A 26,044-nucleotide genomic window follows, 5' to 3' on the forward strand; every position below is an offset into this window, starting at 1 on the left:
GGTTTCCATAATCTCTCATCACCAGGTAACGCATTTGCATTGAAAGTAAAATACACTATGTTAATATGTTTCACAGACTCTTACCTAGAGAGAATGGAGGGAAGTAACTCATTGTGGTTGTATTTGTCCAATCCTGTGCAAGGTCTCTACAAATGTAAGAAAACAACTGTCAAATTTGTAATAAATGGTATGCACACTGTCTATAAAGGAAGGGCTTTGTAGCCTTCATTAACCAATTATAGCCTGTAATATTATGAGAACAGTTAACACAAAATTTCAGTCAAAAATAAGATAAAAATGAATGTGACTGCAGTGCAATAAAAGTAAAAAATAAAATACATTTTAAACATTTAAAAATGAATAATTATACAGTGTCACAACAGGCTTTGGAGTACCAGAATTGCAAATGTTCTTCCCCACAACTAGCCTCCAAGCTAGTAGTGGGAAAGCACAATTAACATGACTTGCAATATTGAAGACGTTATGTAGCTTCCCCAAGTCACTTCTTCAGTTCCAATGTCTGTCAGGAAGATAACCCAAAATTTATATACACACAGGTAACAAACTCCTTAATCCAATCACCATGAAATGTGTAGATGTTGACTGTCCAAGAACAGGATGAGAGGTGTGAAAGATGTGGAACCACCCTGTTCTAGTTAAATAAACCCATTCATATGGGTGGATTTACTAAAGGCAAAAAGACTGCACTTTGAAAGTGCAGGTACACTCATTTTGTCCAGAGCTTAGTAAATGTGGTAAAGCTCTGTTGATTTTTATAATCCAATCATGTACAAGCAAATATGTTTTTTTTTATTTCACTTGCACCTGATTGAGTATTTTTTACAAAGTGAACCTTTTCCACATTTACTAAGCTCTGGGGAAAATAAGTGCAACTGCACTTGCAAAGTGCACAATCTATTTGCCTGTAATAAATCCACAACTTAGTGTCAAGTAGTCTGCATAAATGTTAATTGTTTGATTTACATGGCTTAAGGTATGCATTGCTCTCAAATCACCAAGAGATGTAAACTACATTATATGTGAAAGAAAGATGGGGTTAGTTGACTAAAAGCAAATAGGCTGTTCACTTTGCTAGGGAACAATCACAATTTTCCTAAGCCTATTGAATGCGGTGAAGCACTAACTTCCATCCTCTTTTTATTTCCTTGCACGTGATATTCGCTGTAAAGTGAATTTTCATCACATTTACTAAGCTAAGGGAAAATTTCTTTGCAAATTGAACAACCTATTTGCCAATAGTAATTAACCCCATGGTGCGGACACCCCCCACACCATGTTCAGGGACAATTCTTCCAGTTTTAAGTAGATGACCTAATTCACGTCTCTTGCAAATGAGTTGTCCTCCCCAAAATGTGCATCTCATTGTCCTTAAAGGAGTGTCCCTTGTCTGAAGGTGAAGGAGCGAAAGGTCTCTAACATCCACCAGCTCTGTGATGTCATCATGGAGGAGTGGAAGAGGATTCCAGTAGCCAGGGGCGGACTAACCGGTTGCGCACTTCGGCCATGGTCTGAGGGCCCAGGGTCAGTAGGGGGTCCCATGAGAGGCTGCACATGTGTCACAGAGAGCAGGGGACTGCCGGTGAGAGGAGCTGAGGAGGCAGTGGCTGGACCCAGGGACACTGATGTAGGGGCCCCGGGCCAGCTGGCAGCTTCAAGTTATTTAATGCACTAATTAAGTTTTTTTTTTTTTTAACCGGAACCTTCAGCGCTGGCCCCTTGCATTGTTGCTCACTATAGCCACTTATAAAACACAGAAACCCGACTTCTGTGTTTTATAAGTGACAGCAATCACAGTGGCACACTCAAAAGGTAGTCCCCTCCCTCTCCCACCACCCCACCCCTCTCTCTCTCTTACTCCCCCTCCCTCTCTCACCCCCCTCTCCCACACATCCCCCTCCCTCTCTCAACCCCCCCGCCTCTGACCTCTCACTCTACTCTGACTCTCATCCTCCCCTCTGTCTCCCACACCCCCTCTCTCTCTCATCCTCCCCTCTGTCTCTCACCCCTCCTTTTTCTCTCACCCCTCATTTTTGTCTCACCCCCCTACATCCCTCCTCTCTGTCTCTCACCTCCCTCTCTGCCCCCCCCCCCTCTCTCCCACTCAAATTATGATCTCACAAACAGGCCCACTGCTTTCACAAAACACCTCTGGTTGCTTTATAAATATGGCTGCCATACGGCAGCCACCTCTTAACCTGGAAGTGCCCAGCGGATTCTATGGAAAGAAGCTGGGACCTTCCATGCAGGCTATGCTGTGTTAGATATTTATATGTCCCCTCTATGCATATGTAGGTGGGGCTTTGTGTGGGTGTGGCTTGAGTGTTGACAAAGGGGACGGGGCCCAATGATTTCCTATTGCCCGGGGGCTCCAGGAGTTGTTAGTCCGCCCCTGCCAGTAGCAACCTGTGAAGCTCTGGTGAACTCCATTCCCAGGAGGGTTAGGGCAGTGCTGGAAAATAATGGCGGCCACACAAAATATTGACACTTTGGGCTCAATTTGGACATTTTCACTTAGGGGTGTACCCACTTTTGTTGCCAGCGGTTTAGACAGTATTGGCTATGTGTTTTGGTAGAGCGCCGCACGACTGCGCAATTGTCCATTAAAGTAACGCAGTGCCGAATCACAAAAAATGGCCTGGTCATTAAGGGGGAAAATCTTCCGTTCCAGATGTGGTTAGACGAGGCTTCTTTCAGGGACGACAGCCATGCAGACAAATTTGATGCAGTGTGTGGCATATGGTCTAAGCACTGACAGGTCGGACCCCCCCCCCTCCCCCACCCTTTCAACCTCTGCAGCAATGCTGGCAGCACTCATACGTCTATTTCACAAAGACAACCTCTGGATTTGACGCTGAGCACGTGCACTCAACTTCTTTGGACGACCATGAAACCTGTCCTGTTAAACCACTGTATGGTCTTGGCCACCGTGCTACAGCTTAGTTTCAGGGTCTTGGCAATCTTCTTATAGCCTAGGCCATCTTTATGTAGAGCAACAATTCTTTTTTTCAGATCCTCAGAGAGTTCTTTGCCATGAGGTGCCATGTTGATCTTCCAGTGACCAGCATAAGAGAGTGGGAGCGATAACACCAAATTTAACACACCTGCTCCCCATTCACACCTGTAACTGTGTAACACTAACAAGTCACATGACACTGGGGAGGGAAAATGGCTAATTGGGCCCAGTTTGGACATTTTAACTTAGGGGTGTACTCACACTTGTTGCCAGCGGTTTACATGTTAATGGCTGTGTATTGAGTTATTTTGAGGGGACACCAAATTTACACTGTTGTACAAGCTGTACACTCACTACTTTACATTGTAGCAAAGTGCCATTTCTTCAGTGTTGTCACATGAAAAGATATATTAAAATATTTACAAAAAGGTGAGGGGTGTACTCACTTTTGTGAGATACTGTAAATGCTGGGGTATCCTCCTGACACTCATAGAAACTGAAGACATGGTTTGGAGAAGCTATGAAACATTACAGAACAAGTCAAGATGAATTTCACTAAGGCAGCCCGTGCATGAGGTTGAAGCAGGTTGAAGAATAAAAACTGACTTGATTCTAAAAAAAAAAAAACTGACCCGATTCCTCCATGCACACATTCGAAGTAGATGGAGGAATCCTCTCTCTAAACTATTGCATTATAACAACGGGAAGATTTGGCCATCGTCAGAATACACTGATTAACGCTGCAGTTTATAGCCTACAATGCTGATTTAGTATGGAAAATCCGACAGGAACAGTAGTACAGAGGTCGATCGGTAGATTGACTTCTGTACAACCACAGTGCCCGTCCATAGGTTTAAATACGGCCAGTTCTTGTTGAATCGACTGAGTTTGATCCATCCATGTATGGCCAATTTAATTACTACTCTCTATACCAAACCTGGATAAATGAGAACCTTTACAGACAAACCAGCCTCCAACCCTATTGTACTCTACTAATTCAGTAGAGAAACAGTTGTTTTTACCACCTAAAACACACCAAACTCACAAATACTTCACCTTATAAATGTGGCAAACTATGTTAAAAAAACATAAAAAATTCTCATAAACAATGAATCAAAAATAATTAGTTCTGAAAATAAACATTTATCAGTTTGTACACTGGGCCAAGGAGCTCATTTATAAAGCAGTGGTATGACATTACCGCTGCTTATCAAAAAAAAAAAAAGTCTCCTGACACATTTTAAAAGTGTAGCATTGTGTTTTACAAATGTGATTTTCATTTTTCTTGCTTCAGGACATTAAAAGCCCAATTCATTTTACTGTATGGGAAAAACTAAATGTGCCAGGAGGAGGAGGAAACCAATAACGACTTTGACAGGTCATGAGACCAGACCCTGCTCCTATCACCGAATGTTGTCTGCGTTGGTATTAGGGGAACACTCCAAAAGGACACCATAGGCTCCACAGTACATCCTGCATTTCATGAATGAATTATAAAATTCAGGCGCAGTGTGGAATATTACCTGCAGCGTTCTGCAAATCGATGTTTTTGCTCTCCGTTTTAAATAGGGCCTTAATCCTTTTCTTTGCTGCAAAGGTTGCTGGGTTATGCCTATGCTGTAAGTTATAACTATACAGTAAAACCTTGGTTTGAGAGTAACTTGGTTTAAGAGCGCTTTGCAAGACAAGCAAAAATTTCAAATAAATTTTGACTTGATATACAAGCAATGTCTTGATATACAAGTAGCCTCAAGTCACAGCTGAGTATAAAAAAGAAGAGAGGCGCCTCTAAATGTAGCACTATGGTTAAATTTAATGAAGGTACAACATTTAGCAACTCACATGGCTGATGATGGGAACAGGCACATCTAAGTATGCAGGCATCAGGGGTAAAGCTGTCCACATAGGACCATCCTCCGCACCGTCATCTACGTCATCCCTTCCATGCTACCCCTCGCTTTCAGATCGCTTTACTGCAGGGTGGTCTTCCCGGTCAGTATTACAGACTGGCAGCCGGCAGTGCAGAAGATGGTCTATGTGGACAGCTTTACCCCGAATGCCTGCATACTTAGATGTGCCTGTTTTATTCATCAACCATGTGAGTTGCTAAATGTTGTACCTTCATTAAATGGAACCATATTGCTACACTTAGAGGCGCCTCTCTTCTCTTTGATACCCTGTAGCTCCTGCTGGATTTTGCTTCCAATCCCCTTGTGGAAGCGGCTATTTGTGGATGGACATTTTATGGTTACACCACCTATCGCAATGCTATAATCTTTTTATATGGACTATAAATTGAAGGATTTATGAATAAATAGTTGTGAAACGAATCATCTGAGTTTCCATTATTTCTTATGGGGAAATTCGCTTTGATATAAGAGTGCTTTGGATTACAAGGATGCTTCCGGAACGAATTATGCTCGCAATCCAAGGTTTTACTGTACATGGAAATAGTTCTTAGAGGAGTTATTTCATTGAATTCTCAGTGGCAAATAAAAGAGCGTCCTCCTGTGAGCCTGATTGCTTGGTTAGAAAGATCCAGTGGTATGAAGATAGTCCGGCTGTGGGTAGGCACAGGAGATTGATTGTAAAGTCATATGACACTTCACCGATATGGGCACTACTGTACAGTTTTTCTACAGCAGTCCCTAACTGCGAAGGAGCTAGACACCAAACACAAATTTAACCTGGGGGGACGTTTTATTCATGTGCCAGAAGACCATATTTATATATTATGCCGCCCTAGGCACACCTAAATTGTGAACCCATTTTGTGCAAGTTCCATTCCTTCTGTCATGTGATTATTTTTAGAAGTTATTGCTGCTAAAATACATTATTTAAACAAGCAAGTGGTCTGTTTTATATTCAAGACTACTATCCAACTTTAAAGACTACAAACATAAGAAAAAAGAGATAATTTTAGGTTTTCTGCACTATGAAGAGCCTCCCAACAGCTCTCAACATCCCCTGCAGCACTTTTTTTTTAATATAATCTATATTTGAGTTTAAAAATAAAAAAATAAAAATAAAAACACAACAGAATAGCAATCAGGATGACAAGTATAGACAGTGTATTCCACAAATAAGAACATGTTTCAAGGCAGACTACAAGAGTCGTTAGCTCAACTTACTCAATAGGATCATTGGTCAGAACCCCAGCAGGATGAGCTCTGAAACAATGCCAGCATCTAGGGCAACCCTATGGACCAGATGCCCCCCCTGCAGGGTAAAGGGGTTAGAATAGGTTCTAATAAGGTCAGGGAACCAGTCAATAGGCCACTCAGTCAATAGGGGGGGTTTGCCCTGGCACATCCTGCACGGTCCACCCAGCCCCAGGATCAACACTAGAGTGCCAACACCACGCCACTCAGCGTATAAACACCCTAGGCTCCCAGGCACCTAATATCCCTTGGGTGCAGCTTACATATTGAATAGCCAAGGAAACTTAAATGTAGGAAAAGGGAAAAAGAGAGAGAAAAGAAAAATAAAAGAGGGGGAGGAGTAATGAGGAATGGGGGATAGGGATGAGGGAGATGAAGTAGCGGGGGGGGGGGGGATATCAGACTCATTATATACCTTAACATCTACGAGACCACTCACACTGGCATGTACTATTGAGCAAAGAATGGATTCAGTGAACAATGAGGAAGGTAACCCAAAGTTGGGGTCTGCTAGTTTCAACAAGGCTACATCAAGGCTGGATGAGACACAAACCATAGCTGTGGTGTGTTCTCGCCAGGCCGCCCAGGTGGTACAAAAGCATTCCAAGGTACATCTACAGGTGCAGCACCTTTTACCTACACTTCTCTGACTGAATGTGGTCACAAATGTTCAGAGATGACCACAAGAGGAAAAAAAATATACCACATTTTTTATATTTTAAGAACTGGTACCATCCCCCTAAACCAGCTGCCCAAGACACTGTCCCATAACTAACATTTAGGTAAATACAGCGGTTAGCTTGGACCCATTCATTGCTGGTGCAAAAAGCTGCACCTCCATGTGACACACAGAGAGAAAATCTATAAAATGTTGCATCACCTCACAGCAGGAATGGACAACAGTTCACACCAGTTTATGTCTAGGTCAGGGGTCTGCAACCTTTAAGACAAAAAAAGTCACTTGGACCCGTTTCCGAAGGAAAAAAAAAACTGGGGGCCGCAAAACCATTGCGACATTTAAAACAAATATAACACTGCATATATTGTTTCTTACCTTAATGCTATATATACAGGATCGTGCAGTCAGCTGTCAATCTGTCACTCCCCTTCAAAACAGTGACCAGTGTACATGCCCCCTTTCAATGTAGCGACCAGCGTACATGCCCCCTTTCAATGCAGTGACCAGCATACATGCCCCTTACAATGTAGTGACCCCCATACATGCCCCCCACAATGTAGTGACCACCATACATGCCCCCCACAATGTAGTGACCACCATACATGCCCCCTACAATGTAGTGACCACCATACATGCCCCCTTACAATGTAGTGACCACCATACATGCCCCCTTACAATGTAGTGACCACCATACATGCCCCCTTACAATGTAGTGACCACCATACATGCCCCTTACAATGTAGTGACCACCATACATGCCCCCTTACAATGTAGTGACCACCATACATGCCCCCTTACAATGTAGTGACCACCATACATGCCCCCTTAAGATGTAGTGACCACCATACATGCCCCCTTACAATGTAGTGACAACCATACATGCCCCCTTACAATGTAGTGACCAGCATACATGCCCCTTACAATGTAGTGACCAGCATACATGCCCCTTACAATGTAGTGACCAGCATACATGCCCCTTACAATGTAGTGACCAGCATACATGCCCCCTTACAATGTAGTGACCAGCATACATGCCCCTTACAATGTAGTGACCAGCATACATGCCCCTTACAATGTAGTGACCAGCATACATGCCCCTTACAATGTAGTGACCAGCATACATGCCCCCTTACAATGTAGTGACCAGCATACATGCCCCCTTACAATGTAGTGACCAGCATACATGCCCCCTTACAATGTAGTGACCACCATACATGCCCCCTTACAATGTAGTGACCAGCATACATGCCCCCTTACAATGTAGTGACCAGCATACATGCCCCCTTACAATGTAGTGACCAGCATACATGCCCCCTTACAATGTAGTGACCAGCATACATGCCCCTTACAATGTAGTGACCAGCATACATGCCCCTTACAATGTAGTGACCAGCATACATGCCCCTTACAATGTAGTGACCACCATACATGCCCCTTACAATGTAGTGACCACCATACATGCCCCCCTTACAATGTAGTGATCACCATACATGCCCCCCTTACAATGTAGTGACCACCATACATGCCCCCCTTACAATGTAGTGACCACCATACATGCCCCCTTACAATGTAGTGACCACCATACATGCCCCCTTACAATGTAGTGACCACCATACATGCCCCCTTACAATGTAGTGACAACCATACATGCCCCCTTACAATGTAGTGACAGCCATACGTGCCCCCTTACAATGTAGTGACCACCATACATGCCCCTTACAATGTAGTGACCACCATATATGCCCCTTACAATGTAGTGACCACCATACATGCCCCTTACAATGTATTGACCACCATACATGCCCCTTACAATGTAGTGACCATCATACATGCCCCTTACAATGTAGTGACCACCATACATGCCCCTTACAATGTAGTGACCACCATACATGCCCCCTTACAATGTAGTGACCACCATACATGCCCCTTACAATGTAGTGACCACCATACATGCCCCCTTACAATGTAGTGACCACCATACATGCCCCCTTACAATGTAGTGACCACCATACATGCCCCCTTCAATGCAGTGTGTGGGCCCCCCCCCCCCCCCCGAGGCATCACTTCACTTACCTCACACTGGTGCCTGGCGCGCTGCTGCTGACGGGAGTCTGGACGGACGTCATCTTCCTCCTCGACTAGGGTAGACCTGCATCCGCGCCGCTGCCCTCCGATCTGACAGCGGGCGGGAAGGTGACATCAGGACGGTACGTGACTAACGCACGCACCGCCCCCATGTGACGTCACAGCCAGTACAGCACCAGCCACAGTGGGGAGTACGCCTCCTCCCCTCGCTAGCATCCGCCCCGGAGCCGCGGCAAAGGTTTAAAAGAGCCACATGCGGCTCCGGAGCCGCGGGTTGCAGACCTCTGGTCTAGGTGTTAGAAGATTTACCAGTTGGTTCATTGAGCAAACACATAATTCGACCAAGCAACAGCTTACAGTGTTGATACTTCTCACAGGGGCTATACAGATTGTTAAAAGTATGCCCCCTCTCTACATGTAATACTGAAAAATCATAGGCTACTTTTAGCAAGGGTAGCTTAATGTGCTGCATCATTTATTTTGAACTGACTTACCGGAATCTGCTGTTCAAAATGATATCATCAGAAAAGTCACAGCTTGCAAATAGCTCAATAGCTCTGCTATCCGCATGAGTTACAATAGCATCATAAAAGCCCACCAGGGATACATCCTTCAGCAGCTGGAAATAAGAAATATATTGAATTAGATCACATTACATGACATATGACCTTTGACACCTTGATGAACCTGAAAACACAGAACCTCTTTCCAAATAGTTATCTATTACGTCTACAGTGTAGCATTTAATCGGCTTTACTTAGTATAAGTATCCTTTAAAAGTTTTCCTCTCCCCACCCCCAAATTTTACACTTACCTGCTGCCACTTCTTTGAGATCTTTGCTGCAGGGGCAGTAGAGAGCTGCACAGATGGTGCTTCAAAGGTCCCCTGGCTGGAATTCTTTTTCTGAGCATGTGTTTCCAAATCTGCATTAACTGTTACAGAAAGGCCATCCACCTTTCATCTCAATGGTGGATAGATGGTCAGGCCATGAGACTTAGTAGAGGTAACAGGTAGTGTAAGTGTACAACTTGGGAAGGGTGTAGGTGGTAGGACTTGCAAAAAATATTAATCAAAATGCAGTTATCTTTTATTATAAGGGGTAACTATTTTTGCAATTGTGTAAGATTTTTCTGTAAAGCCCAATTCCAAACAGAACCTTTTTATTGAGGCTTCAAATATTGAGGCAGAGTGTTAAAAGATCTGTCAGGTTTTTATTGGTTTGTTCCTGCTGGGAGATTTTCCCCCAACTCTGGCCTCCTGTCAATGAAAAGAGAGTGAATTTTCTCCAAATCAGAAACAACCAGTGATTAAAGTTAATGGTTTTGTTTGTAAAGAAGAGTTACAACATATGTCAGGTTTTAGGCCCCTTTCAGACAGGCTGACTCTGCCAGTGGATCCGCCTGCTCAGCGGAGCTTATCCCCGATGAGCAGGCAGATGACAGATCTGTGTCTGCTACACCGATGCAGAGTGGACACGGACACAGCCCGCTTTCCTGTATGGGCGGTCAGATAGAAACTAATCTCCTGTCTGTTCCCATCTGATTGTCATCCGTCATACAATCTGATCCACCAGATGGATGGGGAATTGATTCTCATGTGTCTGTTTTTAGCAGATAGGATCAGATGTCAGGGGGTGTCAACGGACATCCGCCACTTTATAGAGGCCAATGAGTGGTACGATTGGGTCTACTTAAAAAAATGGTCATCCATGTGAAAGGGGCCTTACTGTTGCCGAGTCTTGCTACTAGCTTCCTCTCGTCAAGCAAAAAGTAAGGGACACAGAGATTGTTCAGTAGTATTTGAAGGTTAAGGCAAATCTTGTTTCTTGAATTACACTTTTTCAGTCATATTGTAGTTGACGTTTTACAGATCTTACCAAGGAGTAAAAATAGTGCTGTGAACAGTAACAATCTTATGTACTCGTTATTCATTACTGGTGCTATAGAAAAATGATTCTGTGTCATATAAAATCAAAATTATTATTTGTGTGTTTTTCCTAACATCAGCATGGCAATAACTATACAAACAATAATGGGACTTTTGTCCCTATGGAGTACTGAATAGGGACTGCGACAGGATAATGCAGCTAATTCCGATACCCTGCAGGCCGAGGTAATAGCCACCAAGAATGTCCCCTTCTGGGATTAAGTAGGCAAGGGAATCTCCTGAATATTCTCAAATAGAGGTTTCTGGAGAACCGAAAGCACTAAATTTAAATCCCATGGTGGCAAAAGAGACCGTACAGGTGGAGCCACATGACAAACCCCCTGAATGAAAGTACGAACTAAAGAATGCATGGCTAGGGGTTGCTGAAAGAAGACTGCAAAAGCAGACACCTGGCCTTGATGATACTCAAGGCCACTTCTGATCAACGCCCTGTTGAAGAAAGGTTAAGATCCGAGACACAGAAAAGGATCGAAGATGATCACCAATCGACTCACAACAAGAAATGTACGCTTTCAATGTACGATAGTATATCTTGCTGGAAGACGACTTCCTTGCCTTCACCATAGTAGGGATCACTGATCAAGACAGACCTTTATCCCTCAGTACCTGGCTTTCAATAGCTAAGCCATTAAAACCAAACAACTGGTCTTCTCTGAGTGGAAGCCCCCAAGGGACGTTTACAGAAACCAGGATGATTGGAAGATCCTCGTTCTTGATTCCTCGCAGGAACTGCGGAAGATGCCTAAGCCGAGGATGATACTGGCCTTACCGTGGTCCTTGGACGCCTGCGGCGTCTGTCAGAGGATCCCATGACCTCGTCATGAACTTCGGTATCCTCCTGTGGAGCCGAACCTTCTAAAGGAGCTGCATGTAAAACTGTACAAACAGAACTGTCTTGAAGGTGGATATCACCAGACTCAGAACGTGTATGCAAAATGGGAGAGAGAACTATCTGTGTGACAGCAGCCGGTGAATCACAGCCTGTGGTCCCTGAAGTTTGTGCAGAGGAAGGACCACCCTGGTCAGAAATAGAATCAGACCTAGGTAAATGGATTCCCTGGACAGGGATAGGGGGACCTTAGGTAGTTCAGACATCACCTGGACCTTTGCAGGAATTAAATCCGCACAAGGAGACTCAGGACCTAAAAAACCTGAAAAAGCTAAGCTTTGTCCCCCTTTCTGGGTACCCCCAAAATAAACATTTTGTGGATCTCCTTGAAGCTCTCCAAAGAAGTCCACAGGGCCGGAAACCAGCGAAGATGTCCTCCCACCCCAATAATGGGTGAGGACAGACCTTCATGCTGAAGGAGTCTTGTGTGCTGGTCCGGGGAAGCTAGCTCTAGGCTTACCAGGCCAAGGTTGCTTGGAACCTCCCCGGGAAGATTTAAAAGATCTATTTCCCTTATTCTCCATCCCAGAAGCACTAAATTTTCTATGGGCTAAGAAGAAGAGCCCCCATCTGCGACAAGGCTCCTTCCCTTTCCTTGACTGTGACAGGAAGGTACTCTTCCCCACTGTGATACCCTTAATGATGTCATCCAGGGTAGCCCCAAACAAGCGACCACCTTGAAAGGGCAGATCAAGAGAGCTTTCTTATAGGCTTGGTCTGCGCACTAATTCTTAAGCCACAGCAGGTGCCTAATCACCACCACTGAAAAAGAAAGTTTGAACAGCACAGGAGCTGTATCCAAAGCTGCATCATAAATAAACTCCAGCCCATTGACCAACTGGTCCACTAAATCAACAAAAGCAGCGAGGATCTGCTCACCCCCAAGGCCCTGGCGCAAAAGCTTAGCCCATTCAGTTAGAGTCTGAGACACCAGGGCTGAGGCAAAGACTGGCTGCAATGCCGAACCAGCCATAGTAAATATGCTGCGTGCCATAGCCTCTACTTTCTTGTCAGCCGGGTCCTTTAAGGATGGGGATTCCTCTACTGGGACCATGGTTGCTTTATTCAACCTGGAAACAGGAGGGCTCACCACTGGTGGACTAGTCCACATTTTTAAAAGTGACTCCTTAAAAGGGTAACATACAGCAAAATGTTCGGGGACCAAAAAGGGTAATTCTGGTTGTTCCCATTCCTTACAGGAAAACCTGTCAAAATAAGGCACATAAGGAAACATCTTTGGAGTACGATGCGACTTATGCATACCAAATGATACAGCCACGTTCATAGCTACATCAGCTGCATCCTACATCTTTAAAGTCTCATGCACCACAGTAATAAGTGTGTCTACCAGCGGCTTTTCATTCGCTGCTGCGACCATAGAGGAATCATCCTATCGGATAGATCAGGGGGTGTGATATTAAGTCCCCCTGGATGGGCCGTGTCCACGGCGGCTTCCAGCTCAGAAGGTTTCCGAGAGACCTGCCACCTCCATGAGGGGGTCAGTGGGGGAGATATGACCCTGAGACTCCCTAAGGAAAGGAAGACCTTGCAGTACACAAAAACAATCTTTTAGAACCACCAAAGGATCCTCTCAAGGCTCAGGGTACGTATCAGCAGAGAGAGAAATAACAGGGATAACCAAAGACTCACCCTACCGACCGGAGGAGCGCCAAGAATTCAAACCCAGCATCATCATGGACACTATCCCTGTTCATATGTTCCGGGCACAGGAAAAGGAAACTAAGGAGGTAGAGGAGGCGCTTCAGCATCCCCACGAGGCTTCAGTTGTCTCCAGCATCTCCCAAACGAAGGGAAAATAGCAACTGTGACATCATCCAGATACACAAACATGGCCTGCCAACTGGAGACCAGCCTGAATTGCGGAAAATGGCCACCATCAACTACAAACACTGCAGTATGCTGCCAAGATCTTTCCTGCACTATACCAACATTGCACCTAGGGGTCTCCTACACTGAGACCCCTCCAGACTACCAGGGTGGGATACACACTATCCCAGGACCCTTACAGAGTGGGGATAGCGGGGGAGACCCCAGGGGGTCTCTCTGCTTCTGACCTAGAACCCCAAACTAGACTCTAGGTTCAGACAGGGGGGAATGGGAGTGGGGGAAGCCCAGCTCAGTGAGGGATTTAAGAATGGGAGGAGGGAACCTGCAAGCTCGTCCAACCGTCCCTGGAGGTTACCCGCATTCGCTCCAAAGAAAATCACCGAAAGGGGAGACCCTTCCATGGCGCAGGTAATGCTCCAGACAGAATGCCTCGTCACCAAAGTAGGGGAGCTGTTGGCCAAGGGACCGCTGCGACTCAGACCCACGCCCGGTTATATGCGACCCTGTGAGCCAGTCTCTGTCCGTGAGGCTATGTTGTGGCCAACCTAGCGTGTAGCTGCAGTCTGCACACACTCCCTGATGGGCACTATTCCTCCCACTGATACCAATGATTGCCACTATTCCTCTAGCTCCCACTGATACCAATGATGAGATACTATTCCCCCCAACTGATACCAATGGCGAGACACTGTTCCTCCCACTGATACCAATGAAGGGACACTATTCTTTCCACCGGTACCAATGACAGGCACTATTCCTCCCACTGATACCAATGATGGGATACTATTCCTCCCACTGATACCAATGATGGGACACTATTCCTCCCACTGATACAAGTAGCATGCAGCAGAATGGCTCCTGATGAAAATGGTACCTTGCTGCCTGCAAGCAGTGATTACTGTACTGACTCCTTTTCTCAAAATCTCTGGGAAACAGCAGTGCTTATCAACAGGGCATAGTGAATATGTGTCATATATATAAACGTGTGGGAATTTTCACAGTGTAAGTTTACAAACGTCAGTATAATCCAGTGTAGTAGGAGTAGACTGCAAATAACTCAAATGCAATCTGGAAATGAATATAGGATTTTACATTTTGTCCAGATATACTTTACATGTTTGTGTTCAGTGAAAACACATGGCAGTTGCTCATATGATATTCATACACTAGATGGCAGCAGGGTAATATCTGTACAAGGTATATAGCTTCTTGAATAGAGGCTGCTAAAAAATTGGAGTTGCACTCATCATTAGACTTAGCCTTTCTTTACAATCTAATTTTAAAATACGGTTAAAAGGTGCATTTATCAAATCTGAAAATAAATTCAGACATTACTTCTAGGACTTTATTTAGAAGTATACAGTAAATGCTGCTATTTGGTAAACAATCTACATTCATGTTTCCTGTAGTGCTAGCTCAGAACATCATTCACGTCGTACTTTGTTCTGCCAGGAAGGTATGTTGCCACCTAGCAACATCTGACGTGTTAAAGGCAACCTCTTTGAATTCTAGCTGGAAGCTGAAAATGATTGCAGCTCATAAGTCACTGAGTAGAGTCAGGCAGAGGACCTGGCAATCCAATCAGTGCTTAGCTGGTGTTTCTTTACTCTTTTAGAGTCTTATCAGATACCAGAAAAAGAGACCGAGTCATTCCAAACCTAAGAACAACTGTCTTGATGATGTTCCTGTTTTTATTTAACCACTTTACCTCCGCCCACAGTAATATTACTGCGGCAGAGTGGCTCATTATCGTCTGACGACGTAGTACTACGTCGTCAGACACTCCCCCTTCTGGGTGGCGCTTGCGCGCCGCCGGAAGCTCGCTCCCGCTGTTTTCATTCACAGCGGGAGTCGGGCCAGGGGAGGAGCAGCGGCGATCGCCGCTGCTCTGCCCCGATCGCCGGGGATCTAGTGTGGAGATCCGCCCGCCTGTGTAAACACAAGCGGGCGGATCTCCATAGTGACAGGGAGTGACAGATCGGACTGTTCAGCATAGCTGGACATCCGATCTGTCCATGACTCACTCAGTCACCTCCCCCCCCACACGTCAGTAAGCACCAGGCATACATTAACCCCTCCCTCTCCAATAAAATTAACCCCTTCCCTGCCAGTGTCATTTTTACAGTAACAGTGCATATATATAGCACTGATTACTGCAGTAATGTCACTGGTAACCCCAAAAGTGTCAAAAATGTCAATCAAGGGTCCGATCTGTCCGCCGCAATGTCGCAGTCCCGCAAAAAAAATTGCAGATCGCTGCCATTACGCGTTAAAAAAAAACACCAAAAATGACAGAAATCTTTCCCTTTGTTAGTAAACGCAATAACTTTTGCGCAAACCAATCAAAATACGCTTATTGCGATTTTTTTTACCAAACATAGGTAGCAAAAAACAAATTGGCCAAAATTTTTTAAAAAAATTGGTTTTTACATCTTTTTTGGGGGGAATTTCATATAAAAAAATGTTAAAAATATTGTTATTTTTTCAAAATAAACGCTCTTTTTTTGTTTATAGCGCAAAAAGTAAAAATCGCATAGGTGATCAAATACCACCAAAAGAAAGCTCTGTTTATGGGAAAAAAAGGACGTAAATTTCGTTTGGGTACGGCGTTGCACGACCGCGCAATTGTCAGTTGAAGTCGCACAGCGCCGAATCGCAAAAAGTGGCCTGGACGGAAGACAGCAAAATCCTCCGGTGGTAAAGTGGTTAATGGAGTAGGCTGCAAAACCACTTGATATTCATGCTTTTTTATCGTTATCTTATAACAAGGTTGGAGTTTTATTTGGTTTTAAAAAGGAAATTCTACTTAACTTTAAATAATCTTACATAAAATATCATTACCACTACCATGGTTGCTTGCAGACTTTGGTGAAGTTTGCACCCAGAACCTTGCTTCTATCATCACTTTCCTCTTTGCCTTGTCTTTTGCCAGGTTAGTGTTCTGCTTGATGTCAAAGCTGCCTGTCATTTCCTGTATGTCATGCACCCACTATTTTCTTATTATTATTTATTTATTACAGGTACTTATATAGTGCCCTGATTTACACAGCACTTTACATATTGTGGGTATAGAAAATAATCCCCCCCCCCCTTAAAATAATGACATCTGACCATAACACCTTTTTCCATGTAGCCTCAGAATCTTCAAGGTGAGTTTAAGGTAGTCAGATGACACTAAAATTTAATTATTTGGCCTCAACACCAAACAGTATGTCTGGCAGAAATCCAATACAGCTCACCATCCAAATAACACAATTTCTATAGTAAAGCATGAAGGTGGTAATATCCTGGTATGTGGTGTTTCTCTGCAGCAGGGACTGGAGCACTTGGATGGGGCAAAATGCCATACAATTCTTGAGGAAAATATGCGGCCCCCTGCCAGAAAGTTTTCAGTGGGAAGAAGGTTTACTTTCCAACATGACAATGACCTAAAGCACCAAATGACACAGCAAAAATGACCACACAGTGGTTGAAGGAGAAAAAAGGGAATGTCCATGCATGGCTTAGTCAGAGCCCATACTTAACCACTTCCGCACTGCTCACTAGAGCTGTACTGCTGCAAAGTGGCTCGATAACGTCTGGCGACGTAGTACTATGTCACCAGACATTCCCCTCTCTCGGCGGCGTGCGCACCGCCAGAGGCTTGCTCCCGCTGTATTCAGTCACAGCGGGAGTCGGGCCAGGGGAGGAGCGGCGGCGATCGCCGCTGCTCTTCCCCGATCGTCGGGGAATCGAGTGTGGAGATCCGCCCGCTTGTGTAAACACAAGCGGGCGGATCTCCTAAGTGACAGGCAGGGTCAGATTGCAGGGTTCAGCATAGTTGAACCCTCGATCTGTCCTTGTGTTACATAGTCCCCTCCCCCCACACACGTCAGTAAGCACCAAGCATACATTAACCCCTTGATCACCAATACAAATTAACCCCTTCCCTGCCAGTGTCATTTTTACAGTAACAGTGCATATTTATAGCACTGATTACTGTAGTAATGTCACTGGTACCCCCAAAAGTGTCAAAAATGTCAGTCAGGGGTCCGATCTGTCCGCCGCAATGTTGCAGTCCCGCAAAAAAATCGCAGATCGCTGCCATTACTCGTTAAAAAAAACACAAAAAATGACATAAATCTTTCCCTTAGTTAGTAAACGCAATAACTTCTGCGCAAACCAATCAAAATACGCTTATTGCGATTTTTTTTACCAAACATAGGTAGCAGAAAACAAATTGGCCAAAAAAGTAAAAAAATTTTGATTTTTACATTTTTTTGGGGGGGAATTTCATATAAAAAAATGTGAAAAATATTGTTGTTTTTTCAAAATTTACGCTCTTTTTTTGTTTATAGCGCAAAAAAATAAAAATCGCACAGGTGATCAAATACCACCAAAAGAAAGCTCTATTTGTGGGGAAAAAAAAGATGTCAAGTTCATTTGGGTATGGCGTCGCATGACCGCGCAATTGTCAGTTCAAGTCGCACAGTGCCGAATCGCAAAAAGTGGCCCAGACGTAAGACAGCAAAATCCTCCGGTGGTAAAGTGGTTAAACAATCATCATTGAAATTCTGTGGAATGACTTGAATACTGCAGTCCACAAATGCTCACCATCAAATTTAACTGAACTGGAGTAGTTCTGCAAGGAAGAGTGGGGAAATATTGCAAAGTCTAGATGTGCAAAGTTAGTAGAGACATATCCCAACAGACTAAAGGCTGTAATTAAAGCAAAATGTGGTCCAACAAAATACTGACATAAGGGGCGAGAGCCTTTTCCAACTCAGTGATTCTGTTTTTGATTTTTTTATGACATGTTGGTGTTATATCTTTCACTTGGATGTTTTAAGTCACACTAGTAAATACAGCTGGATAAAACAAAAACTGTGTCTGTCTTACTTCCAGGGTACAAAGCAACAAAATGTAATTCATTTAAAGGGGGTGAATCTTTTCTATACCCACTGTATATTATACATTCATATCAGTCCCTGCCCTCAAGGAGTTTACAATCTAAGAAGCCAATTAGCCTACCAGCATGTCTTTGGAATGAGGGAGAAAACCCATGCAGGCACAAGGAGAACATGCAAACTGCATGCAGGTGGTGCTGTAGTTGGGATTCAAACCAACAACCCTAGTGATGCTAGGCTAAAGTGCTAATCACTTAGCTATTGTTCTTCTTCTACCTTTCCCTTTCTTTACCTTGCTCTCGTTCATAATGTTAAAATCCTCCAGCGGTACCACAGCTCAATAGTTTTGATCTTCTGTTTTGAAGAAATTGTGGGATATTAGGCCTTTCTTAGTAATATGTCTGATTGGTGTAGACTGAATCCTTCCCTTCAAGTAACTTTACATACAGATATTGGCATTTTTACTTTAAAACCTCTAAGAGTCAGGTTAGAGGTGTCTTAAGGTATAAGGGAAGGTTTGGTTGATCAAGCTGGTTATGTTTGTTTTGGACAAGAATATTCTCTTTACTGCAATTCTGACAGACATTAACCAAGCCTTCTAAGGGAAGAGTTGATTGGACAAGTTCTACAGACAAACAGTCATCTGAAATTTGTAGGTTGCTACAGCACATGGATGAACTTGTGCATTCCTCCAGTCAATGCACGTTGGAGATTGTTACCAACCTACCAGCTGTTGTCAGGAAGCCTAGTCCTGTGGTAGTTTGCTGGTACTAGTCTGACATTCACTGTGAAACGTGGGTGTGAAATGTACAAACTCTTAGGCTTTGGACAGCCAGGGGGCATTAACAACAGGCAGTTGAGTTGTGGTTTTATTGCCCCAGGACCATCCAGAATATGCAGCTGCTTAGGGCTGTACACGTGCCATTGCCATAGCAAAAGTTATATTTTCTGCTGCATTTGGTTGGCATTGCTACCACCAGAAGTGGACTATTGAACTGCACTGCAAACAGTTGCAGTGTGGTGGTGCAAGCTTGTCAAGGATAAACAGATGGTGAGCAGCCAACATACTGCCTTCCAGCCACCTGCCATTCACTCATCCACTGCGGATCATTTTTCAAAGGGGTGGCAAGGGCTGCTGCAAATATGAACAAGCTGTAAGGGTCACTTTTGTTTCTAAAGGTATTAGACTACCATATAATCTCAGATAAGTCAAATATATTAATTAGAGAGATTTGACTTACTGGGGAGATAATCATACTGATATAAAATAGACACAAATACAATTTACAGGTGTAGTCATTTCAGAAAACCATCAGAACAGAAGCTACTAAAGATAAAGATCTGAATGTGGAGAAAGTTCTTAAATTACACACAGCTGACACCCTGTTTAATAATCCCACTGAACAAAGTCCAGTCCATCTCCTGACAGTTTAAAATGCCTGATGACATACAGCACTCCTGGGCAGATTTACAGAGTGTCATGAAGCAGTTTCCACATTTTCCTTGCGCTCTGCTTCTGAATTAACAACTGCAAAGAATTTACAATTGTATCTGCACAGTGTTCACTCCTATGTGCATATTCTGAATTTATATAATTCATGCTGAATACCAGACAGGCAAAGTCAACAGCATTTAATTCAATTACATATTTTATTCAAAATCAATAAATGTAGTTTTAAAGTGTATGTAGAGCCAAAACATTTTTTTTAGAATAAGTATAGTGAAGAATTGTTAAACATCTGTGATAGGAAATTCATAATTTTAGAATTGCCACAAGAGAAGGGATGGGGGAGGTCATTTTGAAATGGGGGAACTGTTCCAGTGGCTACTATGTACAGGGCTGCTGATATGGAGGGGGGGGGGGGTCAGTAGGGGGCCCATGCCTTGCAGGGGCTGCCTGTTGCAGTGCCCCCTGGGTCTACTGTATATTTCCTCCCTTCACATTCCCAGTCAATGCCCTGTGACTGACAGTCAGCAGGCATTCTCTCAGGGCACAGCAGCTTCTCCCCCAGGTGGGCAGATGTGCTGGACAGCGCCAGGGATGTGGCTGACTCCTTGTACAGGTGGCTACTTCAATTTGGCTTATCTTCCTTGCAGAAGATGGGGTGATACTGAAGAGGAACAGATATGGCAGCCCGGCAAGGCATCCACCTTCAGGCATGCAGTAAGAGACTTGCAAGAAGTGAGAGGCTTCCACCTGCAGGAATTCCCATCATCCTTCCTGCTCTGGGGCTGAGGGCTCCTGCTTTCTACACTGAACACAAATAGGGGAACCTCTGTTGCATCATAACTTCAGTTGGATACTGTTGACTGCACTGCTCACTGCTCTGCCCTGCCACTATATACTGCTCACTGCCCTGCACTGGCGTCCCACTCCACTCACTGTCTTGTACCGCCATTACAATGCTCACTGTCCTGCCCTTGCGTACTGTTCACTTACTGTTCTGTCACTGCCTGTACATACAGCTCATGGCCAGAACTACAGCACTGCCACTATGTACTGTCCCTGGTCCTGCACTTCCATACTACTACATACTTCTGAATGCTAAGCACTTCACTCTTGCTGCATACCCACACTCTTTAGTGCTTTCATTTTGCTCACTGCCCTCCACTGCATACTGCTCATTGCAGCTCCTTTATGTACTGCCCTGTACTTCCTGCACACCACTTACTGACCCTCACTACCACTGCACTATCTTGTATTGCATACAGCTTGATGTATTGCTACATGCATGGGACCAGTACTTTCATAGATCTCAACTGTCCCTGATTTTAAAGGGACGATTCCTGATTTGGAGCAAAGTCCCTCTTTCCTCCTCATTTTGTTCTGATCAATATAGCTGTATAAAAAATGCACTACATGGCTGCATTTCTAAATTTCAAAAGCCAGTATAAAGGAATAGTAGTGGTAGAAAAAAACATGTGTGGGGGTTTAGCTTTTTTTTGCAGAATTCTCCTTTAGGGGGCATGTCAGGAGGTGTGTCCTATGCCTACATCATGTTGCCAATAGGCGTCCCTCCTCCCCATCCCAAAGAGTTGGGGGGTATGTACTTATTATTAGATACATCTTTGCACTGAATGGTGCTAATCCATGCATGGCTGCCGATAGGGGGGGGGGGGGGGGTACAGGTAGGTGGAAAACACTGGCACTGACATTCACACAGAGTGAGAGAGGGGGCTCTGTTAAGTAAGTTGTATGGGCCCCATATTTTCTAATGGCGGCCCTAACTATCTTGCACGACATTTCTCATTGCTTTGGAAAGTCTTTGTTTTTTTGTGCTAGGCAGGAAGACTTGTGTGTCTAGGACAGGAAGCAAAGGGATTTCTCTATGACAAGGCAATAAAAAAAAAAAAAAAAAAAGGCCAGATTTGCCCTTAAGAGTCTTAACCATTCCCTAATATATTCAAAGCTAAAGGTAAAAAGTTTTTGCTTTACATACGCTTTATAGTACATGCCACTTGTGTCGGTACCTAAAAATGTCTTGATGTCAATCCCTGCACTGAAGTACTGCTGGACTGAAGGGGTAAGGTCTCCGAACCAGTTAGGGATATATTCTTTGCATTAAACTGAGGAATTGATTTATTAAAACTGGAGAGTGCAAAATCTAGGGCAGCTCTGCATAGAAACCAATCAGCTTCCAGGTTTTATTGTCAAAGCCTAATTGAACAAGCTGAATTTAGAAGCTGATTGGCTTTCATGCACAGCTGCACCAGATTTGCACTTTCCAGTCTTAGTAAATCAACCCCTTGACAGTCTAAAGCAGGCCATAGACAATTCGAATTTCGTACGATTTATCGTTCGATAAACGAAAGCGGCACTCGTGCACATCATCGAGTGTACCATCAATGTGAGCCGAAAATCGTAAGACAAAACACTATTTTTTGTGCCTTTTAACCACATCTCTACCGGACACACTCCCTACTGTTCTGTGTTTTGTTAGGCGAAATCATACAACTCCCCCACTAATGATACGAAATTCGGCCGATTTTCGCAAAAAAACCCAACATGTTGGATATGTGAATTTTTGCTGTCGTACGAAAATCGAACGTTTTACATACCACACTAACGATACGAAAATCGTTCGATAACACTGCCATTTACGATTTTCGAACGAAATTCGAATCGTCTATGGCCTGCTTAAAGGTCCACTGTAGGCCTCATAGTCCATGCTAACTTCTAATAGCTTTTTCAGTCACATAACAAGTTCTCATGGAGGATAACAAAAAAGGTCTTAAATGTTTTATGGTCTATACATACAGTATATCCTAATAAAATTTACTGACCAACTGTCTTAACAAATTGTAACTTTAAAGTGGAAGAAAAGCCTAACAATAATTTTTTTTAACCACTTAAGCCCCGGAAGATTTTACCCCCTTCCTGACCAGGCCCTATTTTGCGATTCGGCACTGCGTGACTTTAACAGGCAATTGCGTGGTCCTGCGGCGCTGTACCTAAACAAATTTGATGTCCTTTTTTTCCCACAAACATAGCTTTCTTTTGGTGGTATTTGATCACCTGTGTGATTTTTTGAGATCATGCGCTATAAACAAAAAAAGAGCGTAAATTTTGAAAAAATAACAATATTTTTCCCATTTTTATATGAAATTCCCCCAAAAAAATGTAAAAATCAAAATTTTTTAACATTTTTGGCCAATTTGTTTTCTGCTCCATATTTTTGGTAAAAAAATCGCAATAATCGTATTTTGATTGGTTTGCGCAAAAGTTATTGCATTTACTAACTACAGGAAAGATTTTTGTAATTTTTGTTGTTTTTTTTTAGTAATGGCGGCTATCTGCGATTTTTTTTTTGCGGGACTGCGACATTGCAGCGGACAGATCGGACCCTTGACTGACATTTTTCACACTTTTTGGGGTACCAGTGATATTACTACAGTAATCAGTGCTATACATATGCACTGTTACTGTAAAAATGACACTGGTAGGGAAGGGGTTAACTTTATTGGAGAGGGAGGGGTTAAGTGTGTCCCTAGGGGCATGTTTCTAACTGTGCAGGGATGTGGCTGTGTGTGTAACAGCAGAGATCAACGGTCCTACATAGCAGGACCGTTTGACCTCTGCTGTTACACAAGGGAGAATGACAGGCGGCTGTGTTTACATTAGCCGCCTGCCTTTCTCCCTCTGTAACTGATGATCGCGAGTGACCGGCAGACATCGGGTCCGCCGGTCACTCGTGCGGAGGTGTCCGTGAATGAGCGGGGGCGGGAGCGCGCCTCCGGCGGCGCGCGCTCGCCCCCTATTGGCTCACAGGCTAGTGACGTACCGTACCGGCTGACCCCCGCAGTATATGTACTTGCGGCGGTCGGCAAGTGGTTAAAATGGTTTTCTCAAATCATTTACTACCCATCCTTTGTAAAATAGATCTGTGTACCTATCCTGTTTAGTCTGGTACTGTGATTCAGCGGCTCTGGCTCCCCTGTGTTATGGAACGTGCAACAACAGCTGTGAATTCCAGAAGCAGTGAAATCATCCAAATGCTCCCTTGGCCGAGTCATTGTCAGCGCTCCCTCCTCTCCCCTGCAGCAGCTCCTCACTGACACAGGTGAGCTAGAGCTGCAGGATCACGTTACTGGACCAAAGCATAAATAAAAATAGAGAAGTACACATATTTTTTACACAGGGTATGCAAAATATGTAGGAGGAAAGAACGTTTTTAAGAATAGTTAGTCTTAGACTTTTCTTTAACTTTAAAATTAACTTTAATTACCATTGTACTGCTGTACTGTTGTAGTGGGGTATAAATACCCCTGCTTCTATGTATTCAGCACTCTCCTGTATTGAGCAGGGCTCATACACGTGTCAGCAAACTTATGTTTTTCCACCATAAATGGTATTGCCTGAATTCAGAGGAAACCCCTATTAGTGTGCTGCTGATCCTTTATTGTTAAATCAGAATGGTCCTAGATCATTATACAATTTTCCTTTAGATTTACCAAAACCATATAATATGAGGTCAAACCTAAACACTTTCAATTTGTATGCAATCAGACAGGCGCTTGCACTACATAGTTGATGCTAAAGGAAATTGAACAAGAAAATTGCATAGATTATGGTCTGAAGGGCTAAGATCTGACTAAGGTGAATAGTAGGTGTGTCTGGATAACAAATCTGGTGGTATGCAAAACCCTTTAGTTGGAAAAGTCTGTCTCTCTATAGTTCAGCTTTAAAGCTGATCTCTAGGATAAGCAACTATTTTCTAAATACAGGAGGTATGTGTATTCTTGCTTGCATCATTGTATGCTTTGTGTATTTCGTTCAGATCTGTGCAGTAATAAAGACCAGTCACTGCTGCTCTTTTACCCCGTAAAGGGGGCCTGGTCTCATATCTGCCCCCTCCTGTAGTTTTCTGAAGGGTAGCCTGTGGCAGGTGGGGTCTGATGGGTCCTTCCCATAGGTCTGTTCTCTGCATAGGCTATGTATAGCACAGTGATGATGTTACCACTACATTCGCAAGCGAATAACTGGGTTTTTAAAGGCATTTGGTGGATTTTATAAACAGTATAGATTTATAATATTTGTGGCTATTAAGGGATATACATTTAAATAAAGATTTTGTGCCAGGAGTTTAGTGTTAATTCAGCTTATTTTGAACTAGGTATCCGAGCACATCCTTTATTCCTACTCCACAATTGAAATCTTCCTTGTCTTTTCTTATAAAATGTATATATACACTATATTTACACACAAAGTAATGTGCAAAGGTTTTAGGCAGGTGTGAAGAAATGCTGTAAAATAGGAATGCTTCAGGCCATCCATTGCATACAATTGTGTTTCTAGCTGTGATTGGTCACAGTGATCACATGGTACAGACAGGACCAATCAGCCCATCTGTACTATGTGCTTAGTTGTGGCCAATCACAACTAATCACAACAAAACACACTGAATAAATCCACTTCATTATGTAAAAATGGTTGCTTATACCAGTGATTTTGTTTTCTTTAATTTCCTAATTTTCCAAAAAATTACAACTTCAAAACACTTGCCATGCCTCTTACTAAATGCCCTGGACTTTTTCTTTGTACTGTCCAGGGTGAGGATTGATTGATTTTCTGATATAAACCATTGTTTGTGGACTTTCCTACAGACTAAAAAGAATACATGGCTTTGGGTTATTTTCACCAAAAAAAAATGTATCAGAATACGTTTTGGCCTAAATATATTAAAGAAAGATTATTTAAGAAAATCTTATGACGAAACTGTGGTGATTAAATACTACCAAAAGAAAGCTCTATTTGCCTGAAAAAACATCTAAAAAATTTCACATAGGTACAGTGTTGCATGACTGCGCAATTGTCATTCAAAGTGCGACAGCGCTGAAAGCTGAAAATTGGCCTGGGCAAAAAGGGGGTAAAAGTGCCTGGTATTAAAGTGATTAAGAACACTCTTCAGTGTGAATAAGAACAAGGAGTCCTGGGAGTTATGGTTTTGCCCCCACAGAGCCCTGGTCTCAACATAATTGAGTCTGCCTGGGATTACATGAAGAGACAGAAGGATTTCAGGCAGTCTACATACACAGACAATCTGTGTTTAGTTCTCCAAGATGTTTGGAACAAC

The 26,044-nt window shown here is 43.5% G+C and overlaps 1 protein-coding gene across 1 annotated transcript in view; it reads right to left on the reverse strand.

The window, feature by feature from the left end:
* Positions 1-26,044, reverse strand: part of LOC309565115 (uncharacterized protein) — a 554,763-nt gene that overhangs the window by 89,330 nt on the left and 439,389 nt on the right. The window contains exons 6-7 of the mRNA XM_082269892.1: positions 9,394-9,518; positions 85-146 (exon numbers count right to left, since the gene is read on the reverse strand). Coding sequence (XP_082126018.1) covers positions 85-146; positions 9,394-9,518 — 187 coding nt within the window. The remainder of the gene's footprint in view (positions 1-84; positions 147-9,393; positions 9,519-26,044) is intronic.

The sequence above is a fragment of the Pelophylax lessonae genome (assembly GCF_965119305.1).
Source record: "Pelophylax lessonae genome assembly, chromosome: 10".
NCBI lineage: Eukaryota > Metazoa > Chordata > Amphibia > Anura > Ranidae > Pelophylax > Pelophylax lessonae.